At 44.5% G+C, this 16318-nt stretch overlaps 1 protein-coding gene across 3 annotated transcripts in view; it reads left to right on the top strand.

Moving 5' to 3' along the window:
* znf438 (zinc finger protein 438) overlaps positions 1 to 15834 on the top strand; it is a 48468-nt gene extending 32634 nt beyond the window's left edge. Inside the window, exons 1-3 of one of the 3 annotated variants that reach the window (XM_072378116.1) lie at positions 4851 to 5504; positions 11095 to 12870; positions 13041 to 15834. In XM_072378116.1, the coding sequence (XP_072234217.1) occupies positions 11123 to 12870; positions 13041 to 13635 (2343 nt within the window). In that variant the 5' untranslated portion in view covers positions 4851 to 5504; positions 11095 to 11122 and the 3' untranslated portion in view covers positions 13636 to 15834. Of the gene's footprint in view, positions 1 to 4850; positions 5505 to 11094; positions 12871 to 13040 lie in introns of those variants that run through there. The other 2 variants (XM_072378117.1, XM_072378115.1) reach the window with 2 other exon arrangements.
* Positions 15835 to 16318: the final 484 nt, after the last annotated feature.

Raw genomic sequence — 16318 nt, 5'->3', positions numbered from 1 at the left:
TTTTATTGTAGTGCACACATGTCAGTAGGATGGAGGACAGAGAGCACACAGCTGGACAGAAGGGTGCTGCTGTTTAACACGTGTGCTTATGGGATTGGACAGCCTGCATGTGTGGGTGTGCTCATTTTACTTGACAGAGCGATACCTTTCGTCATGTGTCCTCTAGCACAAATCCCACATGTGCTGATGAAAATGGTTTTAAATCAACCAGGCGGTGAGACGTGTTGTCCAGTCAGCACTGAAGACAGAAGCTCTTAAAGCAGTTTCCCCACACTGAAATGTGTCTGTGAAGAATGGGAAGGCCAGCTACATGCTGCTTATAGTTATTGGAAGGATACAAAAGGCTCGTTGTCCATCAGGGGCTCCTCTTGCTTTTGGGCTCACCCCCATAAATGTGGTGACAGATGGCTGAAACTTGTCTTTTGTGCACATGCTATTAGAATGTGATTGTTACATCAACTGTGAGTAATTGTGCTTGTCAGTTATTCTATCTGTCAAACAATATCTTCTGTAACTCACATTTCATATACGACACCATCGGATTCGAATTTGCAAGTCGCTGGCATGACGGACGCTGGAGCTTTTTCCGTTCTTGTTTGGTTCCGTTGCCGTCCTTCAGTCCTTGTTTTTAAGCTAAACTTCCACACTTTCAGAATTGGCATCCTTTGTCGTACACCCAGCAGAATCTTTGCTTTGTGTGTTATCAGACCAGCCTGTTGTCATATCCTGTTTTGCTCCTGCCGGTCACCAAATAAAGCGGCCTGCAGGAAACTTCCTGTCATCAGTGAGTCCACACATTTATGCAGCAAAGTATCTGTCACCACCATGGCTTGTTCGCTGGCATACTGAATGATGTGCCATTGCTTTTTATGACCAATGAGTCAACTAAAGAAGTCTGGGAGGCTAAAATGAAGCTTTCCTTCCAGTTTCAGTTGTCCCTGACCCATCCCCAAACCTTCTTCAGCTTGATATGACTTCTGACACCTCTCACTCCTCCTCTCTTTTCTTTCTCTCCCCCTGCTCCCCTCCACATTTTCCACCCCTCTTCAGCACTGTTTGACCTATTCAAGAGTCCAAATGTCAGTGTGGAGGGAAAGGTCAGCTGAAGGTTTAGAGTTGAGCTGAGTCTGAACAGCTAACACAATGCTGGCTGCCCGAGGGCGTGATGGTGGCTCACGTTAACACTTACAGCCTCGAACGCACCTCTTTATGCTTACATGCACTTGGACACACTACTGTCACCTCAGCTCCACTTTAACAGCACCCTGAGCCTGCAGACATGTCATCTGTGTGTGCATGTGCTCTTCCATTCATCTGTGAACCCGTCACACAGCCTTGTTGGACACCAGGTCAGAGGTCAGTGGTTGTCAGGGTTTACAGCATCCTAACTCTTCTTTTATATTCCCAGTCTGACTTCTCAGTAGTGAGCTCTGTGAAAGCCTCCTCTGCATTTGTCCATGGAAGCCGGTGAAAGCAGAACATGCAGAGTCTCAGATTCCTGTGGTGTGTCTGATGAGTGGCAGCTTAGCAGTGGGATCTCTCTATTGATTCATCTAAATCCACATGCAGGGCAGAGCAGCCCCATCCTAATTGGAATGGATTTCTCCCTGCCATTGATTTGCTCAGGTGACAGCAGATGACATGCAAAAGTGTGTGTGTGTGTGTGTGCATACACATGCATGCATGCTGAGAATACCATATGGTGCTCTAAGGTTCTTTCTTGTAACAACTTTCTTTGTTGTTTTCTGGTTAAAAGGTGAAATGGAGCAACTGGATGCTACTTAATCTCTGTGTGTGTGTGTGTGTGTGTGTGTGTGTGTGTGTGTGTGTGTGTGTGTGTGTGTGTGTGTGTGTGTGTGTGTGTGTGTGTGTGTGTGTGTGTGTGTGTGTGTGTGTGTGTGTGTGTGTGTGTGTGTGTGTGTGTGTGTGTGTGTGTGTGTCATTCAGCAGGCTCAGGGATGAAACAAGGACCTCTGCAAGCACTGATTTAATTTTCCTCATGACTGCTCTCACTCCAGAACCCAACTTCCCTGCACGCACACACCTGTACACGTAAGCCAGAGAGCGAGGATGAGCAGTTAGCATGCATACAGGATGAAGCAGTCAGGCACAGATTCAATCTGGAAGACAGAAAGAAGCGCTGATATCATTTCCTCTTAGATCCACAGAATGCTTCTTTACTGTGTTTTAAAATGAAAAAGGCAAGAAGAAGGTTCTCTCTCTAATGAACTAATCCCTCGTTTGTGTGAGTGAGGAAAGAGGCTGGTAAAAGATCTCTGCTGGACATGGCTTCTCACAGCTGGCATGCCCCAGCCCTCCCCATCACCTGCCCTCTTATCTAGCCCAGATCCTGGCCTTTCATCTGGGTTAAAACCTGCAGGGTTGGCCTCCACTGGGCTTTTAGCTCTTTATCCAACACACACACACACACACACACACACACACACACACACACACAGGCTCTATCTGTGGGCCCCAGATGAGCGTTGCTCTCACCTACACGGAAGATAACAAAGCCTCCACCACTCTGCTTTCCTCACAACAGCTCTGATCAGATTTTTGAAAAAGACAACAAAAAAGAAGCAGCCTCCTCTCTTACTGTCTCCTTGCTTCTCCTGTGGGAATGTGTTTTTTACTTTTGACCAGAACCCTCGTTGTCTTGTATTTGAGTCCTGGCCGCTGTCAGCATACTGAGAGCAAAGAGCTGAACTGTGCGGTTTCAACAGTAGTTGGCTAACAGTGAGACAGAGTGGAATCAGAGAACACCTCAAGGATGATACCCAAACCCAGTCCTCTCCATTTTGTGACACTTCGCAGAGCTGAGCTTTCACCCCTCTGTAAATTACATCAGTGGCCAATAGGGCAGCACGATAAATCCTTACAAAATCTTGATTCACACGTACACGTGATCTCATTTCTACACACAGCGATTCTGAAGCAACACCACAAAGTACAGCACGATGAAACCATACAAAGCAAGAAACAAAGACAATAACCGGAACCTTGTACAATGCAACCCACCAAACTCCAGGAGACCTAGGAGATCACAGCAGCTATCACATATCACCTGGCCAGCGATATGGCCCCATGAACACTGCACAACACGAGGGAATTCAGAGGATGACAAACCAGCAAGGCCGAGCTCTGTGTGCGCGCACGCATGCACGCCGTCAGAATCGTTCCATCTTGTGTGCGCAACAATCAACTGAACATGTCACTCTGTCACTGCTTTGACGCTGTGCAGCAAACCGCGCCTGAGTGTGATGTAGTACCTCATGGACTTACAATGGTGGAGCCAGCACTGCTGCACGCCTGTAATCACAAGGCGGGGAGTGACGACGCGCAACACTCATGCGCTTTTTTGGTGAACGCACGCACGCTCGCATCAAGATAATTGAACATTTTTGTCACGCGCTCACCCGTACGCGGAAATGAAGTGCGCAAACTGTGTCACGCGTGACATACGCATGAAGCAGCGTGTGCACGTCTGTCTACCACGATCTGCACGTAACAACGCAAATAATACACATTGCTGCGGATCTCTGGTTGTTGTGACATCTATCACCTCGTAGCGTGCGTGCGTGCGTGCCTGCGCATGGCAGAGTACCAGCGTCTCTTTATTGAATTCATATTTATTTTCTTTGAGTATTGGCCGTCTGTAACGCTTTGTGTGTATGTGTGCTGGGTTAAGCATAGTTTACACTTCTCTGTCATTTCGTCGACGTGGACCCCTACGCCGTAGCCTGACGTGCACCTCCAAAAAATCCTAACTACACGTAGACCGCGTGTAAGGGCTGTGATTGGTCCGCTCAGAACGTAATTTCCAGCAGTTGCTTTTTTCCGGTCTTAATGGCTGTATACGGCAAAGAAGCTCATCAAATCGGTCCGTTGACATTCAAAAGTATGAAAGTGCGTTTGTTCATCCAGGTCCTCAGTGGGTGAACCAGTGTTGTAAATTCACCCGTTCAGCCTCGGCCGGTCCTACAGACCACCTCTGTGAACGTCTTCTCTGTCGCCTGCGCTTCAACATTTGCTATTTAAGCATTTGTTCTTCATATTGATGAGCTCCAGCTGCAAACACAGCTGCTCCACCTCGGTTGCCATTGGTTACTGTTGTTAACTGTGACCGGAAGAAAAAGCAGGGATTCGGCTATAACCTGGAACCACACAAACACACAGCAACACCCCCCCTAGTGGTATGGTGAACTGCAGAGTAGCATCACGAATGGGCATGTGATCAGATGAGAAAGTTAGAGGCCTGCGTGTGGAGTTGTGAGAGAGCAGAGGGTCAGGCAAGTTATCATTTTAGCGTGTCGTTGTTTTTGGCGTGGTTACAGCCAACATTTACCTTTCATGCTCTATAATAAACCGACTGTTTGTGGAATAGCTTGGTCTTGAAAGATATACTGTATATACATAAGGCTATGCAAGACATAGTTTCCATCTCAAGTAAATGCAGTGACTTTATATTGTAAGAATAAGAATCCCTTTATTCGTCCCACAGTGGAGAAATTTTCACATTACAGCAGCAACAAGAGATAAAAAAAATAAATAAATTCATGATAGAAAAACCCCCACCAAAAAATACCAAAATAGTAAAAAAAAACAAAAAACCTGTATGAGCCTAATACTGTTTATTAAAGAACAACCAATAACTGCATCGTCATTTTAAAGCAATTATTGAGAAACAGGCAATAGCTAATAACTATACTGACAAGCTGTTCAGGATTGTCTTCCACAAACAGCGGCAGCAGCCATGGCAAAGCCGTGGCAGCATCTCTGGCACCCTCTGCAACGCCCGTGACCCTCGGGTTGCCACAGAGAAGTGCCATTGCTGGTTACTACTGCCACCAATCGAGCTCGCTGTCTCTCCGACAAACGATACTCGATGCCCTCCTGCAATTACTTTTCAAATGTTGCGCTCCCTGACATGCACAACAAGCAGCAGGTGGTGGTCGAGGCAGAACTGATTTATGGTCCAGTTGCACCATGGTAGCCATATTTGAGCATGACAGTTAATTTTATAGCGCTTGATTTCACTATCAAAAGCCGGTGCTTACAGGCAGTTTTTTTCCCCTGAAGACCCCACAGGAGAGGCCCTAGCACAGGGATTAAAGGATGCCCTCTCATCTGGGAGTCTGAAAGAGGATAAACTGACCTGCGTCAAAACATAGTCAAGGCCATTTCCCTCAATGCCTGGACCAGGCTGCAATGTTTTGGCCATTGACTCCATCTGGTGATAGCTGAGCGCCTTTTATATAAAACAATCGTGATTCACATTTTTTCCAGTGGCCAAACAACTTTAAGGTTGTTTTGTTGAACTGCCCATTAGCCTTTGCTTGACCAAACCTGGTCCAGGTTTCAGATTGTAGATTTTTAACCACATACCACACTGGCTTCCTGCTCAGCCCTGATCTGTTTCCAACATACCTGATAATCCATCTCGGTAGATCGCCTCCAACTCACAAACACCCTCAGTCTCTCACATTTTCTCCTGAAACCAGGTTTTTGTCTTTGACCCCAGGCAGATTATACTGTTGGCATTTAAAATCAAGCAGCAGATTGAGTAGCATCTGTGACATATGTGTGCAGTTCTTTCCTTGTTTCCATGTGATTGTCAAGATGAGGCCTCTCAGAAGATTCCAGGTGAGTTGAGATTTCTGTTGAGGCCGTTCTCAGCTGCTGAACGAGCACCCTGATGAATCCCAGTTCCTTCTGAGGCAGTGCTCTGTTGGTAAATTGGTGTTGGTGTTTGAAACTTAACTCAATGTAAGTGAAAGCATTTAGAGCCTTTGTTATGTGTAACATGAGCTCTGTGGATGTCTGTGGGGTTTGCTTTGATTTTCTGAAAATTCAGTATAAGTTTATTGGCGGCTTATTCAGATGACCAGACGAGATTTAGTAAAGTGCCTCTGTCTATCTCTGAAGTAAAACTGTGTTAAGGAATTTATTTTGGAAAAGTTTCAGAAGCCATTTTAAAGCTTTTGTTTCAAATAAAGTAAATGTCAATTTCCTGTGTTAAGGTGATTTAACTCACAGGTGGAAAGACCGCGTAGTAAGACACAAAAAGACCAGAAAGCACTCTCTCTGTAGTCTCTTTGTTACTTAGAAATAGTTTTTAAAAATGCCACAGTGGAGAAATGGATCCAGAGTGTTGTCAATGTCCTGATCTGATTATTACTTTTGTGTTGTTGCAACAGTATGTCTACCGTCCCTGCTGTGTGAGTTCACTTTATTTTCTTTCTCCGCCGAAACACAGCAAGACCCACCAGAGGAGGATAAAGAATTATGACAGGGCAAGTTGACCACTACTGTCACATCGGCAGCAGAATAAACAAACCAGTTATGTTCATCCTCCTCCTTCCATATAGTTTTTTTCCTCATTAATCTCCTGTATGGTTGAACGTGAGGGGAACAGTGTTGTTGATATGCTCATTAGGCTGAATGAAGGCACAGACCAAGAGGAACAACCCACATTGTAAATCAAATGAGTGGACACATACAGAGGAATAATGGAAAGACTGTTTAGACTGCCTGTTCCAAATATTAATGGTGCCTGACCTACACCAGTAAGATAGACATGTCATTGATCCACGTATTTAGGCTGTTTTTATCCAGTTGATCTCTCTGAGCTAACAACAGCAATAGTCTCTTCTAAACCATCAACTTGTATTTAGACCCAATCCCAACCAGACTTTTCAAGGAGGTTTTCCCCCTTAATTGACACTTCCATATTGGATTTGATCAATCGGTCTTTGTTAAGACAGCTATGTACCACGGTCGATCACAGCATTCTGTTACAGAGACTTGAACATGTTATTGGGATTAAAGGAACTGCATTAGGCTGGTTTAAGTCATATTTATCTGATAGATTCCAGTTTGTTCTTGTAAATGAAGAATCTTCCTCACACGTTGGAGTAAGTCATGGAGTTCCTCAGGGTTCTGTGCTTGGACCGATTCTTTTTACTTTATACATGCTTCCATTAGGTAACATTATCAGACAGCATGGCATAAATTTCCATTGTTATGCTGATGATACTCAGCTGTACTTATCTATGAAACCAGATGAAACCAACAGGTTGGTCAGACTACAAGCCTGTCTTAAAGACATAAAGACCTGGATGACTCAGAACTGTCTGCTTTTAAATTCAGACAAAACTGAAGTTGTTCTCTTTGGACCTGAGCGCTTCAGGGAGAAATTGTCTAGTTATATAGTTACTCTAGATGGTATTTTCTTGGCTTCTAGTTCTACAGTGAGGAACCTTGGAGTTATTTTTGACCAGAATTTATCATTTGACGCACATATAAACCTGGTTTCTAGGACTGCCTTCTTTCACCTTCGTAATATTGCTAAAATCAGGAACATCCTGTCTCAGGGTGATGCAGAGTTCATGCATTTGTTACTTCAGGATTGGACTACTGTAATTCCTTATTATTGGGCTGTCCCACATATTCTCTGAAAAGCCTCCAGCTGATTAAATTGTTAAATTCTGAATAGAATTTAAGATTCTTCTCCTCACATATAAAGCTCTTAATGACCGAGCTCCATCATATCTTAAAGATCTCATTGTAAGATATTTTCTACCTTTAAGATCAGGCTTAAAACTTTCCTTTCTGATAAAGCTTATAGTTAGGGATGGCTCAGGTGACCCTGAAACATCCCATAGTTCTGCTGCTATAGGCCCAGCCTGCTGGGGGAGCTCCCATGATGCACCTCTCCTCCCTCCATGTACAGATGACATCATTGCTGTCATTAACTTGTTTCTCTCTCTCAGCAGGGATCTCTGGCCTGGTGTTACGCTGCTTGTTGTCCCCTCTTTCCTGTCCTCTCAGCCCCAGCTGGTCCAGGCAGATGGACCCTTCCTGGTTCTGGTTCTGATGGAGGTTTCTTCCTGTTAAAAGGGAGTTTTTTCTCTCCACAGTCGCCTTGTGCAGCTCAGGACGGGGGATTGGATCAAAGAAAATTTTCTATGCAATCTGTCGGTTTCCTTAGCTAGCTACTTTTTTCAAAAATTGGCTCTGTATGAATAGTACTAATTTGTATTTTAATGAATTGAGTTTGATTTGATTATGATTGTATTATGATTATGACGATTGGATTCTTTTTTAGGTTCAATTTTAGGGCCCCTGCTTTTCTCATTGTACTTGCTTACCCCTAGGTTCCAGCCAGAGAAAGCATGGTATCTCTTTTCATTGTTACGCTGATGACAGCCAGATCTATGTGCCACTAAGGAAGAAGGATGCTTTCTCTTTGAAACCACTTCTGTTATGTCTTGAAGACATTAAAGCATGGATGTCCTTGAACGTTTTAAAATTTATTGAAAACAAAACAGAAGTGATGGTGTTCGGTCCCAGTGACTCTTGTGAACCCCCTCCTGCTGACTTGGGCCCCTTGGTGCAATACAGGAAGCCAACAGTCACAAACTTGGGTTTTAAGATGGACAGTGATTTTAAATTGGACCGGCAAATTGGTGCAATAGTGAGGTCCAGCTTTTTATTTATTTTTTTTATCTGAGGCAGCTGGCGAAGGTGAAGCCCTTCCTTGCACATTCACTTTGAAACAGTAATCAACGCCTTCATTACATCTCGGCTGGATTGCTGTAATGCAGTTTATCTTGGAGTCAGCCAGTCCTCGCTCGCATGTCTCCAGTTAGTCCAAAATGCTGCCGCTCGCCTCCTAGCTGGAACACGTAAGAGGGAGCATGTTACTCCTGTTTTAGCCCACTGGCTGCCTGTGCATTATAGAGTCCATTGTAAGATCATTTTTTTTTGTTTTTAAATCTTTAAATGTGCTCGCCCCGCCTTACCTCTCTGAGCTTCTCCAGCCCTACACTTCTGCCCGGTGCCTCAGGTCAGCTGATCGGCTGCTCCTGGAGGTACCGAGGGCTAAACGGAAGCTCAGAAGAGATGGAGCCTTTTCTGCTGCCGGTCCTAAACTATGGAATGACCTCCCATTGCACATTAGACAAGCCCCTTCATTTTTAAAACTTTTTTTACACGCTGGCTTTTAACCCAGCACGAGACTCTGTTTCGGTTTTTGCTTTAATGTTTTAATATTGTTATTGTTTATTGTTTTTATATTGTTTTATGTATTATACTTTGTGTTGTTATTCAGGTACAGCACTTTGTTTCAGCCACGGCTGTTTTTAAAGGGCTTTATAAATAAAGTTGAGTTGAGATTCTAATAGGCTTGAATTGGATTGTATCTTTGAAGTGCCTTGAGACGACATTTGTTGTAATTTGGCACTTTATAAATAAAATTGAATTGAATTGACTGATGCCTGATGTAAAGAACATGTTACACATGACTGATCCCATGAGCAATCAGCAGTTTGTGCTTCTAAAGAATAAACATCAGCTTATGCTTAGTGATATCAACACATCGACACAGAACATTTTTCCCTCCTATAAAGCCAAGGTGATCGGTTTTATATCTGCTTTCTTCCTCAAAAGTTTTCTTTCAGTTCACGACTTCTACACGTTTTTAGAGAGGCATGGGTAACATGGCCTCTACCATCACCACCATTTTGTCAGGACTGTCTTGGTTTCTGGCAATGTCTGAATCATATGTGCCACATTAGATTACAGTCTTCCTAGCTGCTTCTCCAGCTGCTGATTTTCCCAACTCTATACTTGTAACAGTGAAGAATCTATAGACTAGCATTGCTCTAGCCAGTGCCCTTCTTTCTATACTTGGATAAAATGCATAAAGGAACACGCATCCTGTGGTTTCATTCCACTCTATGTTGAGCCAAAGTCACAGTCAAAATGAAATCAACTGTCCACACAGAGGGGAGGAATATCTCCGGTTTTCTGTAGTCGTAATGTGGTAGGAGTATTATATAAATAATCTCTGCGCAGAAACACTTCCAGCTGTTAAACAAAGTGTCTGAGCGGGATTTCATTTCTTCTCAGTCATTTGAATGTATAAAACTGCATGCTTTGACTGCAAATGTGGTGGCCTTTTGTATGGAGAACTGACTTTGTTGAATATTTCGTAACGCCTCCTGATTGTTGCTCCTTATGTTGATGAGTGTTGCAGTTTGAACTTTGCCTGTATCAGATGCTGCTATTGAAAGCAAGGGTCATAATGTGAAAGTCAGACCTCAGTCTGTTTACAATTAGGCCCTTTGAAGTTTTCCACTGTAATCTCTGGATCCTTTTCCTATAAAGACACAGTATTGATATAAATGAGAGGAATTTAGTCCTTGTTTATGTAACCATACCTGTGGCTTTTGATTGATAGAAGGAAACTGTATGGTAGATTAAAATAAAGACTTGTTTAAAACCTCACATTGAGGTCACAGTTTCCCCTTAAAGTTCAGCAGTATTTTATATCAGCACAGTCAGAAAGTGTGGAAAAGCCTCATCCCCACCATGAAACCATGAAGTGTTTTTGGTAAGGTATGATTTTCCTTTTTTTTTTCCCTCATTGCCCTTGGCCAGGTTTCATTACTGGTCAGTCGAAGGGAAGGTGACGGGGTAGTCCCTTATCCTCTAATGAAAATCCGGCCGTTGGGCAGCTATCACACTCCATGCTCCTGGAAGTGAGGGGGGCATGAGGAGCCCCTGCAGATTCCCAACATGTAGCCTACCACAGCCACATGCTGAGAACATATCAAAGGTCCTGTTCTTAGGTTGGGGGAGACTTTTTTTTGGATCAGAGACACATGGGTAATGGAACAGCTTGTCGCACTTGAATTTTTAAAAGTGCATGTTTGCCTCTGTCCTGCCTGACTTGTAGATTATTGAGACTATTTAAAATAAACTGCCCTGGGGTGCCATATAGCTCAACTGGTTAAGCTGGCACCCCATGTACAGAGGCAGAAGTCCTTGACACAGCCACCCCAGGTTCAAGTTCCACCCTGCGGCTCTTTACAGCAAGTCTTCCTGTCCACTTGTTTTTAAGAAATGGCTACTAGAGGCTAAAAAACTAACCATGTGCAGAGAGGTTGGATTTACATCCCAGGAACTTCAGGACAAGATCAGGGTGTGGTGAGCTGTCACTGTTAACATGAAAAGTTTAATACAGGGCTGGTCAGGCTGTTTAGACTCACTATATCTAACAGAAGTGTTTTTGTGCTTATGTTTCAGTTGTTGGTGAGTGAGCCCAGCCCATCAGATGAAGAGCCTTCAGTTCCGGAGCATTGCCCCTAAGGCCCCAACTGTGGTGCCCTCCCCCTCCCCTGCAGCCCTGTCCTCCAAGCCTTCGTCTGCCCTTCCTGAGGCTTCCACTGCCTCCAGCCCCAAATCCATCCTCCTACCCACCCAAAACTATGCACTGATGCAAATAGCTGGTCAGGATGGGACATACTCCCTGGTGGCACTCCCCCCCTCTGTCTCCTCTCAGACACCCCAACAAGCAACTCAGTCAATCCATAAGAACCTCAAGTTACCCATTCCCAGATACCAGTCAGTGAGGAGTAAGGGGACCTCTGATAAGGTCAAATCTCCTTCATTGACTGCCAACGTGAAAGCAGTCTCCAGTGTGTCAGTTTTGGCACAGACTAAGTCAGTGGTGGATCGAGCTTCAGCAGTTATGAAGAAGAAGTTACAAGAAACCAAGCACACAAATGAAATATTAGTGCCGAAAGATGAGCCCTCAGAGCAGATAATTGTCATCGACCCAGCCGCCTCAGACATCTCTGTCACTGCTTTACTACCAGACAATGCTGTCCTCTATCAAGGTTCTCAGTTAGAACCAACACCAGATGGTTCTGAACAACCTGCTACATCTGGCCTTGTTCAGACCCTCCAGTACCCACCTGCAGCTGCCACAAGCTCCACGGGAAAGTCCCCAGAGGAAAGTAAGACCACAGTTCAGCTGTGCCAGACTAAAGTGGCTGCAGCTCAGACCCAGACTAGTATCACTGTCCTGTCTCCAACCATTTTCAGTAAAGCAGTCCAGATCATGCCCCCCCCCCCTAAGGGTAAATTGCCCATTCTGCCCTACTCCAAAATGAAGAGCACCCTGGTTCCAGCTACCAAAATCGGCCATTTGTCCCCAGAAAGGACAGGTTTCTCTGGAAAGAAGGGACTCTCCTGCCCTTTGGATACAACCAAGAATATGGAGACAGCTGAAGCCTTGTCTCACAACCAGGTGCCAAACTCAATTCAACAGCCCCAGGCCAAGACCACATTTATGCCTGTTTCCCTCCAGAAACCTCCTGGGAAGAAGAGAGGACGTAAGAGAAAGACAGTGGAAGACATCTTAGCTTTTGAGGCCCGAAAGAAAAAGTCTTTGTCGTTCTTCCGTAGAAGGGTCCCTGAGAAACCGTCAGCCGTTATTCCAGGCTCCAAACAAAAGGAAGTCGATATTTCCAAGAAATACCGCAGCATTCGACCCAAGCCTCTGTTGGTTATGGAGACAGTTCCCCAGCTGGTCAGTTTGCCTGGCATAACACCAGACGGCCGGGAACAGGATCTCATACTTGGTCATCGGCTCCCCACAACCACTGCAACCAAGAACCTGGACTGTCCTCCCCACCCGGCACCTGTAACTCTCCACTTGAAAGGGGGCTCTCACCCCAAAGTGTTCATAGGAAGCCGGCCGCTCTACCGCTGTTCCATCTGCAGCCGCTGTTTCCAGTTCAAGCATCACCTTCAGAGCCACATGAACACTCACACCAACAGTCGGCCCTACATCTGCCCCCTGTGTCGCAAAGCGTATGCTCACAGAGGCAGCCTGAGCACTCACATGAAGCTTCACCACTCTGAGGTACGGCCACGCCGCTCTCTGTGCTGTGAGTTCTGTGAGAAGGCCTTTGGATATGTGGGGGTGTACTTCCGTCATCTCAGAGAGGTCCACAAGGTGGTGCTAACTGTGGAGCCATCAGTCTGCCATCATGAGGATGACGCATCTACAGAGAGGTGAGATCATTATTGATTTAGACCCATAAGGAACATGTTCAGCCGCCTCATTGTGACCTTTACCACCTTGTGAAAGCTTTTCTGTGTAGGTATCACCAAATAGATTACATGGCTGAAGATGTTGATAGATTGATTGCCTGACTAAGCAACTGTCTGAACAATCTTCTCAGCAGGGCCACCTCATTGGAGCCATCAGATGAGCAGGGTCGTGAAGATCTCGTGGAGTTGCAGATTAAATGCGGCCGCTGTCAGGCCGTCACTCCCACCTTTGCTGACATGAAGATGCATTTGTTGTTCGTGCATGGGGAGGAGGTCCACATTCGCCCTCATGATGGCCAAACCCCACGGGGTGGTCGCGAGACAGAGAACGAGCTGATAAAACATGCTGCTCACTACTGGCGACAGCTGAATGAGAAGCGCAACCTTGGCAAGTGTGGCAGCTGCAACGAGGAATTCTTTTCATTTTCCAAGCTTAAGAAGCACATCATGTCCCACCACCATGGTAGAGAGGGGGAGGGCAGTGGAACCACATTATACTCACCAGAAAGCAGCGCAGGCCTTGGTTTATTAGCAGCAGGTGCAGCATTTAACTGTGTGCTCTGCAGCATGGTGCTGGACACTAAAGAGTTGGTTGTGGAGCACTGGAGGAGTCACCACCACTGTGAGCAGCCCAGCCTGCTGTGGGATGCCTTCAGATCCTACTCCTGCCAGGATGAGGGCGAGGCGGACGGGGATCTAGACACTCTTGCTCCAAGCCCACATTAGCTGGGCTAGCCTTTGAAGAGCGCGGAACCCTTCGCTGTAGCTCCTCCTCATCCACACTCGGCAGCACAGACACAGAGGTTCTCTTGCAGTAGGTTTCATGTTTCACCAGCTGAGACGGAAGAGAAAGTGGAACAAGCCAGTGGTGAAAAGTGACAGAGATACTCTCACTATGTTAGGGACATCAGTTTTAATAAACAGTCATTTTCATATTGGTTTGATTGCACTGTTCTGTTTTAGGAATATTCTGTAGGAAATCAATTTAGATGCTTTTTTCTACTTCTTATTTAAGTGTTATTATGGTAATCTATAACCTAGCTGACAGTAAAACTGTTGAAGGCTCAGACAGCATAGCCATGCAGGTAATGTGGTTGTAAATGTTTGCGTGTCATTTCTCAGTCAGTACTGCCTCTTGCAACATCCCGAGTTAAACTGGACCAGTTGAGAACCTGCACGGTTAGTGGTGAACAGCTGTATTAAGTCAGATAACCCCTGCAGCCTCTCTTTGCAGTTGTTCACTTGTGCATGCAGTTTCTCTAAACACAAAGTTCCCCCCAGAAGTGAGCTTTGTTAGATTGGCTCGACCACAAAGCCGTGTTGGCGCCTGCTGAAACTTCTGTGGATCATCCTGAGGAGTGAAAGGTGTCATTTGATTCATTGACCGGATAGTGACAGAGTAGAGATGAGATGCAACAGAGCTAGAGAGTAGCTCTGTAGAGTAGAGTGTCTTTGTTGGCATTTAAACCCCTCAATGGTTTTCCTGTTTTGAATTTTAAAATGTTCTTTGAAATGCTGTTAGCACAACAACAAACTCTGCATGGCTAGATGGGCCTGTGGAGAAGTGAGAGAATAAAAACCACAGCACAGTAGTTCATCGTCTACATCATACTAGCTGACAGTTAATCCAATGGCCTTAGATCACTGAAGATTTAAGAAATGAGAACCTGTACAGTCCTTGGATGTAATGTGGCATGTGCATTGGAAACTCGAGGTTTGTTTAGATCGATGACCTGAGCCCAGCTCAGTCTGATTTAACAACAGTCTTTTTGTAATGTGGACCTTTGAGAGAACATTTTTCCAACCAGCACCCAAGTGACATCCTTGTTGCCTTTTTTAAAAAAAAAAGAAGAAAAAAAAGAGGTCAAATAAATTGGCGTTAATGCGTTCTGTGGCTTCTCATCAGTGTGGCTCTGTAGGCCCAGTTCAGTCTTCGTCATGTGTGTTCAGTGATATGCCAAGGGTCTAATCAAGCTAGTGATTGTGGAAGTGAGTACTGTTTGAGATGTAGTAAATACACAGTGGGAACCATCTGTTGTTCCAGCTCATGTATGCACCTGTGGAAATTTGTGCACCTGACTGAATAGATTTAATATAAACTGTTGTCAAGTCCAGAAAAATATGCTATTTTTTACCGTAGATGAATCCAGAGGTCTTTCAGAATATTTCTGTGTGTGTGTGCGTGCGTGTGTGTGTGTGTGGGGGGGGGGGTGTTAATGCACTACATGGCATGTAGCTCTGTTAACATTTCTGTTTCTCTTTCATATGAAGAAAAAAATCACAGGGTCCAGTGAATGTACCTGAATGTTTAAAAAAATAAAAATAAAAAAAGAAACTACCAAAACACTCATATATATATATATATATATATATATAAAATGCGACAGACTTATTCTATAGTTAGAATGTATAGATATATTGACAACAAAAGATATATAGATCTATATTTCCATAGAGTGAGTAGTGAATCAGCTGCTTTCTTGTGGTGCAGTGCAGGTAATGTATATTTTATTGTGACAGAAGCCATGTGGAGCTGTCCTTATTGACCCAAACATGGGAGATGTGGGTAAAGGCCAAAGCACGGACATAGACTTGTGCTGTCCACGGCTCAACTCCAGAACACTTTACTGTCCTCTGAATGCCACGTTTCAGTGTTCATCAAACAAAATTGTCCTTTTTTCTCAGGTCCTCAACACATACCAGGAAGTGACAGAGTCATGGATCAGTCTTTTGTTTCGTCACTACATGACAAACATACAGGACTGTCAGCACAAGTTTGAAAGTGAAAACCGCATATAAGGTCATATCATATGTTTAACTCGTGTAATACAGTGTGTCCCACAACAAGGCTGAAAGTGTCTGTGCTTGTGTCTTTCTGTGTACCGAAGAACCTGATGTGAGAATAAAGTAATGCTTTGTGGAGCTCATCGAGTATCTCTGTTTAAAGCAAACATTTCAAAGTCCTGAAGGTCCTTTAACCACATTTACACATTGCCCTGGGTCCACAATGGTTTGGCTTTGGACTAAATTACTCTTTAGGATCCTCAGTAGGCTCACAGGATTAATAAAAGTGCTGCCTTATTTCATAATTGGTGTTATGATTTCTCTAATAAGAAATACAGTGAAATGAATCTGGCAGAAATTCTTAAAGATGGAGAAAGGCCTTCACATGGATTTATTTATTTTTTGACAACATTTCGATCTGGATCTTCATCAGGTCAAAAGTTTCAATAGAGTACATATAGAGTCTATATTTATACCTGCTACGAGACGAGCAAAATCCAGGTGTGGCTACAGGTAGTCGAGATATCACTGAACAAATTGCCAAAACACCCAGCATATAAAATGTTCAACAATATTCACTGTAAACCACAAGAAGTAGGAGCATAAGTGGCTTTAATTGGAATGT

Source organism: Leuresthes tenuis, unplaced genomic scaffold (genome assembly GCF_036924035.1).
Source record: "Leuresthes tenuis unplaced genomic scaffold, fLeuTen1.0.hap1 SCAF_24, whole genome shotgun sequence".
Lineage (NCBI taxonomy): Eukaryota > Metazoa > Chordata > Actinopteri > Atheriniformes > Atherinopsidae > Leuresthes > Leuresthes tenuis.
Note: the sequence above shows the minus strand (reverse complement) of the source record. Positions and strands in the feature narration are given on the sequence as shown.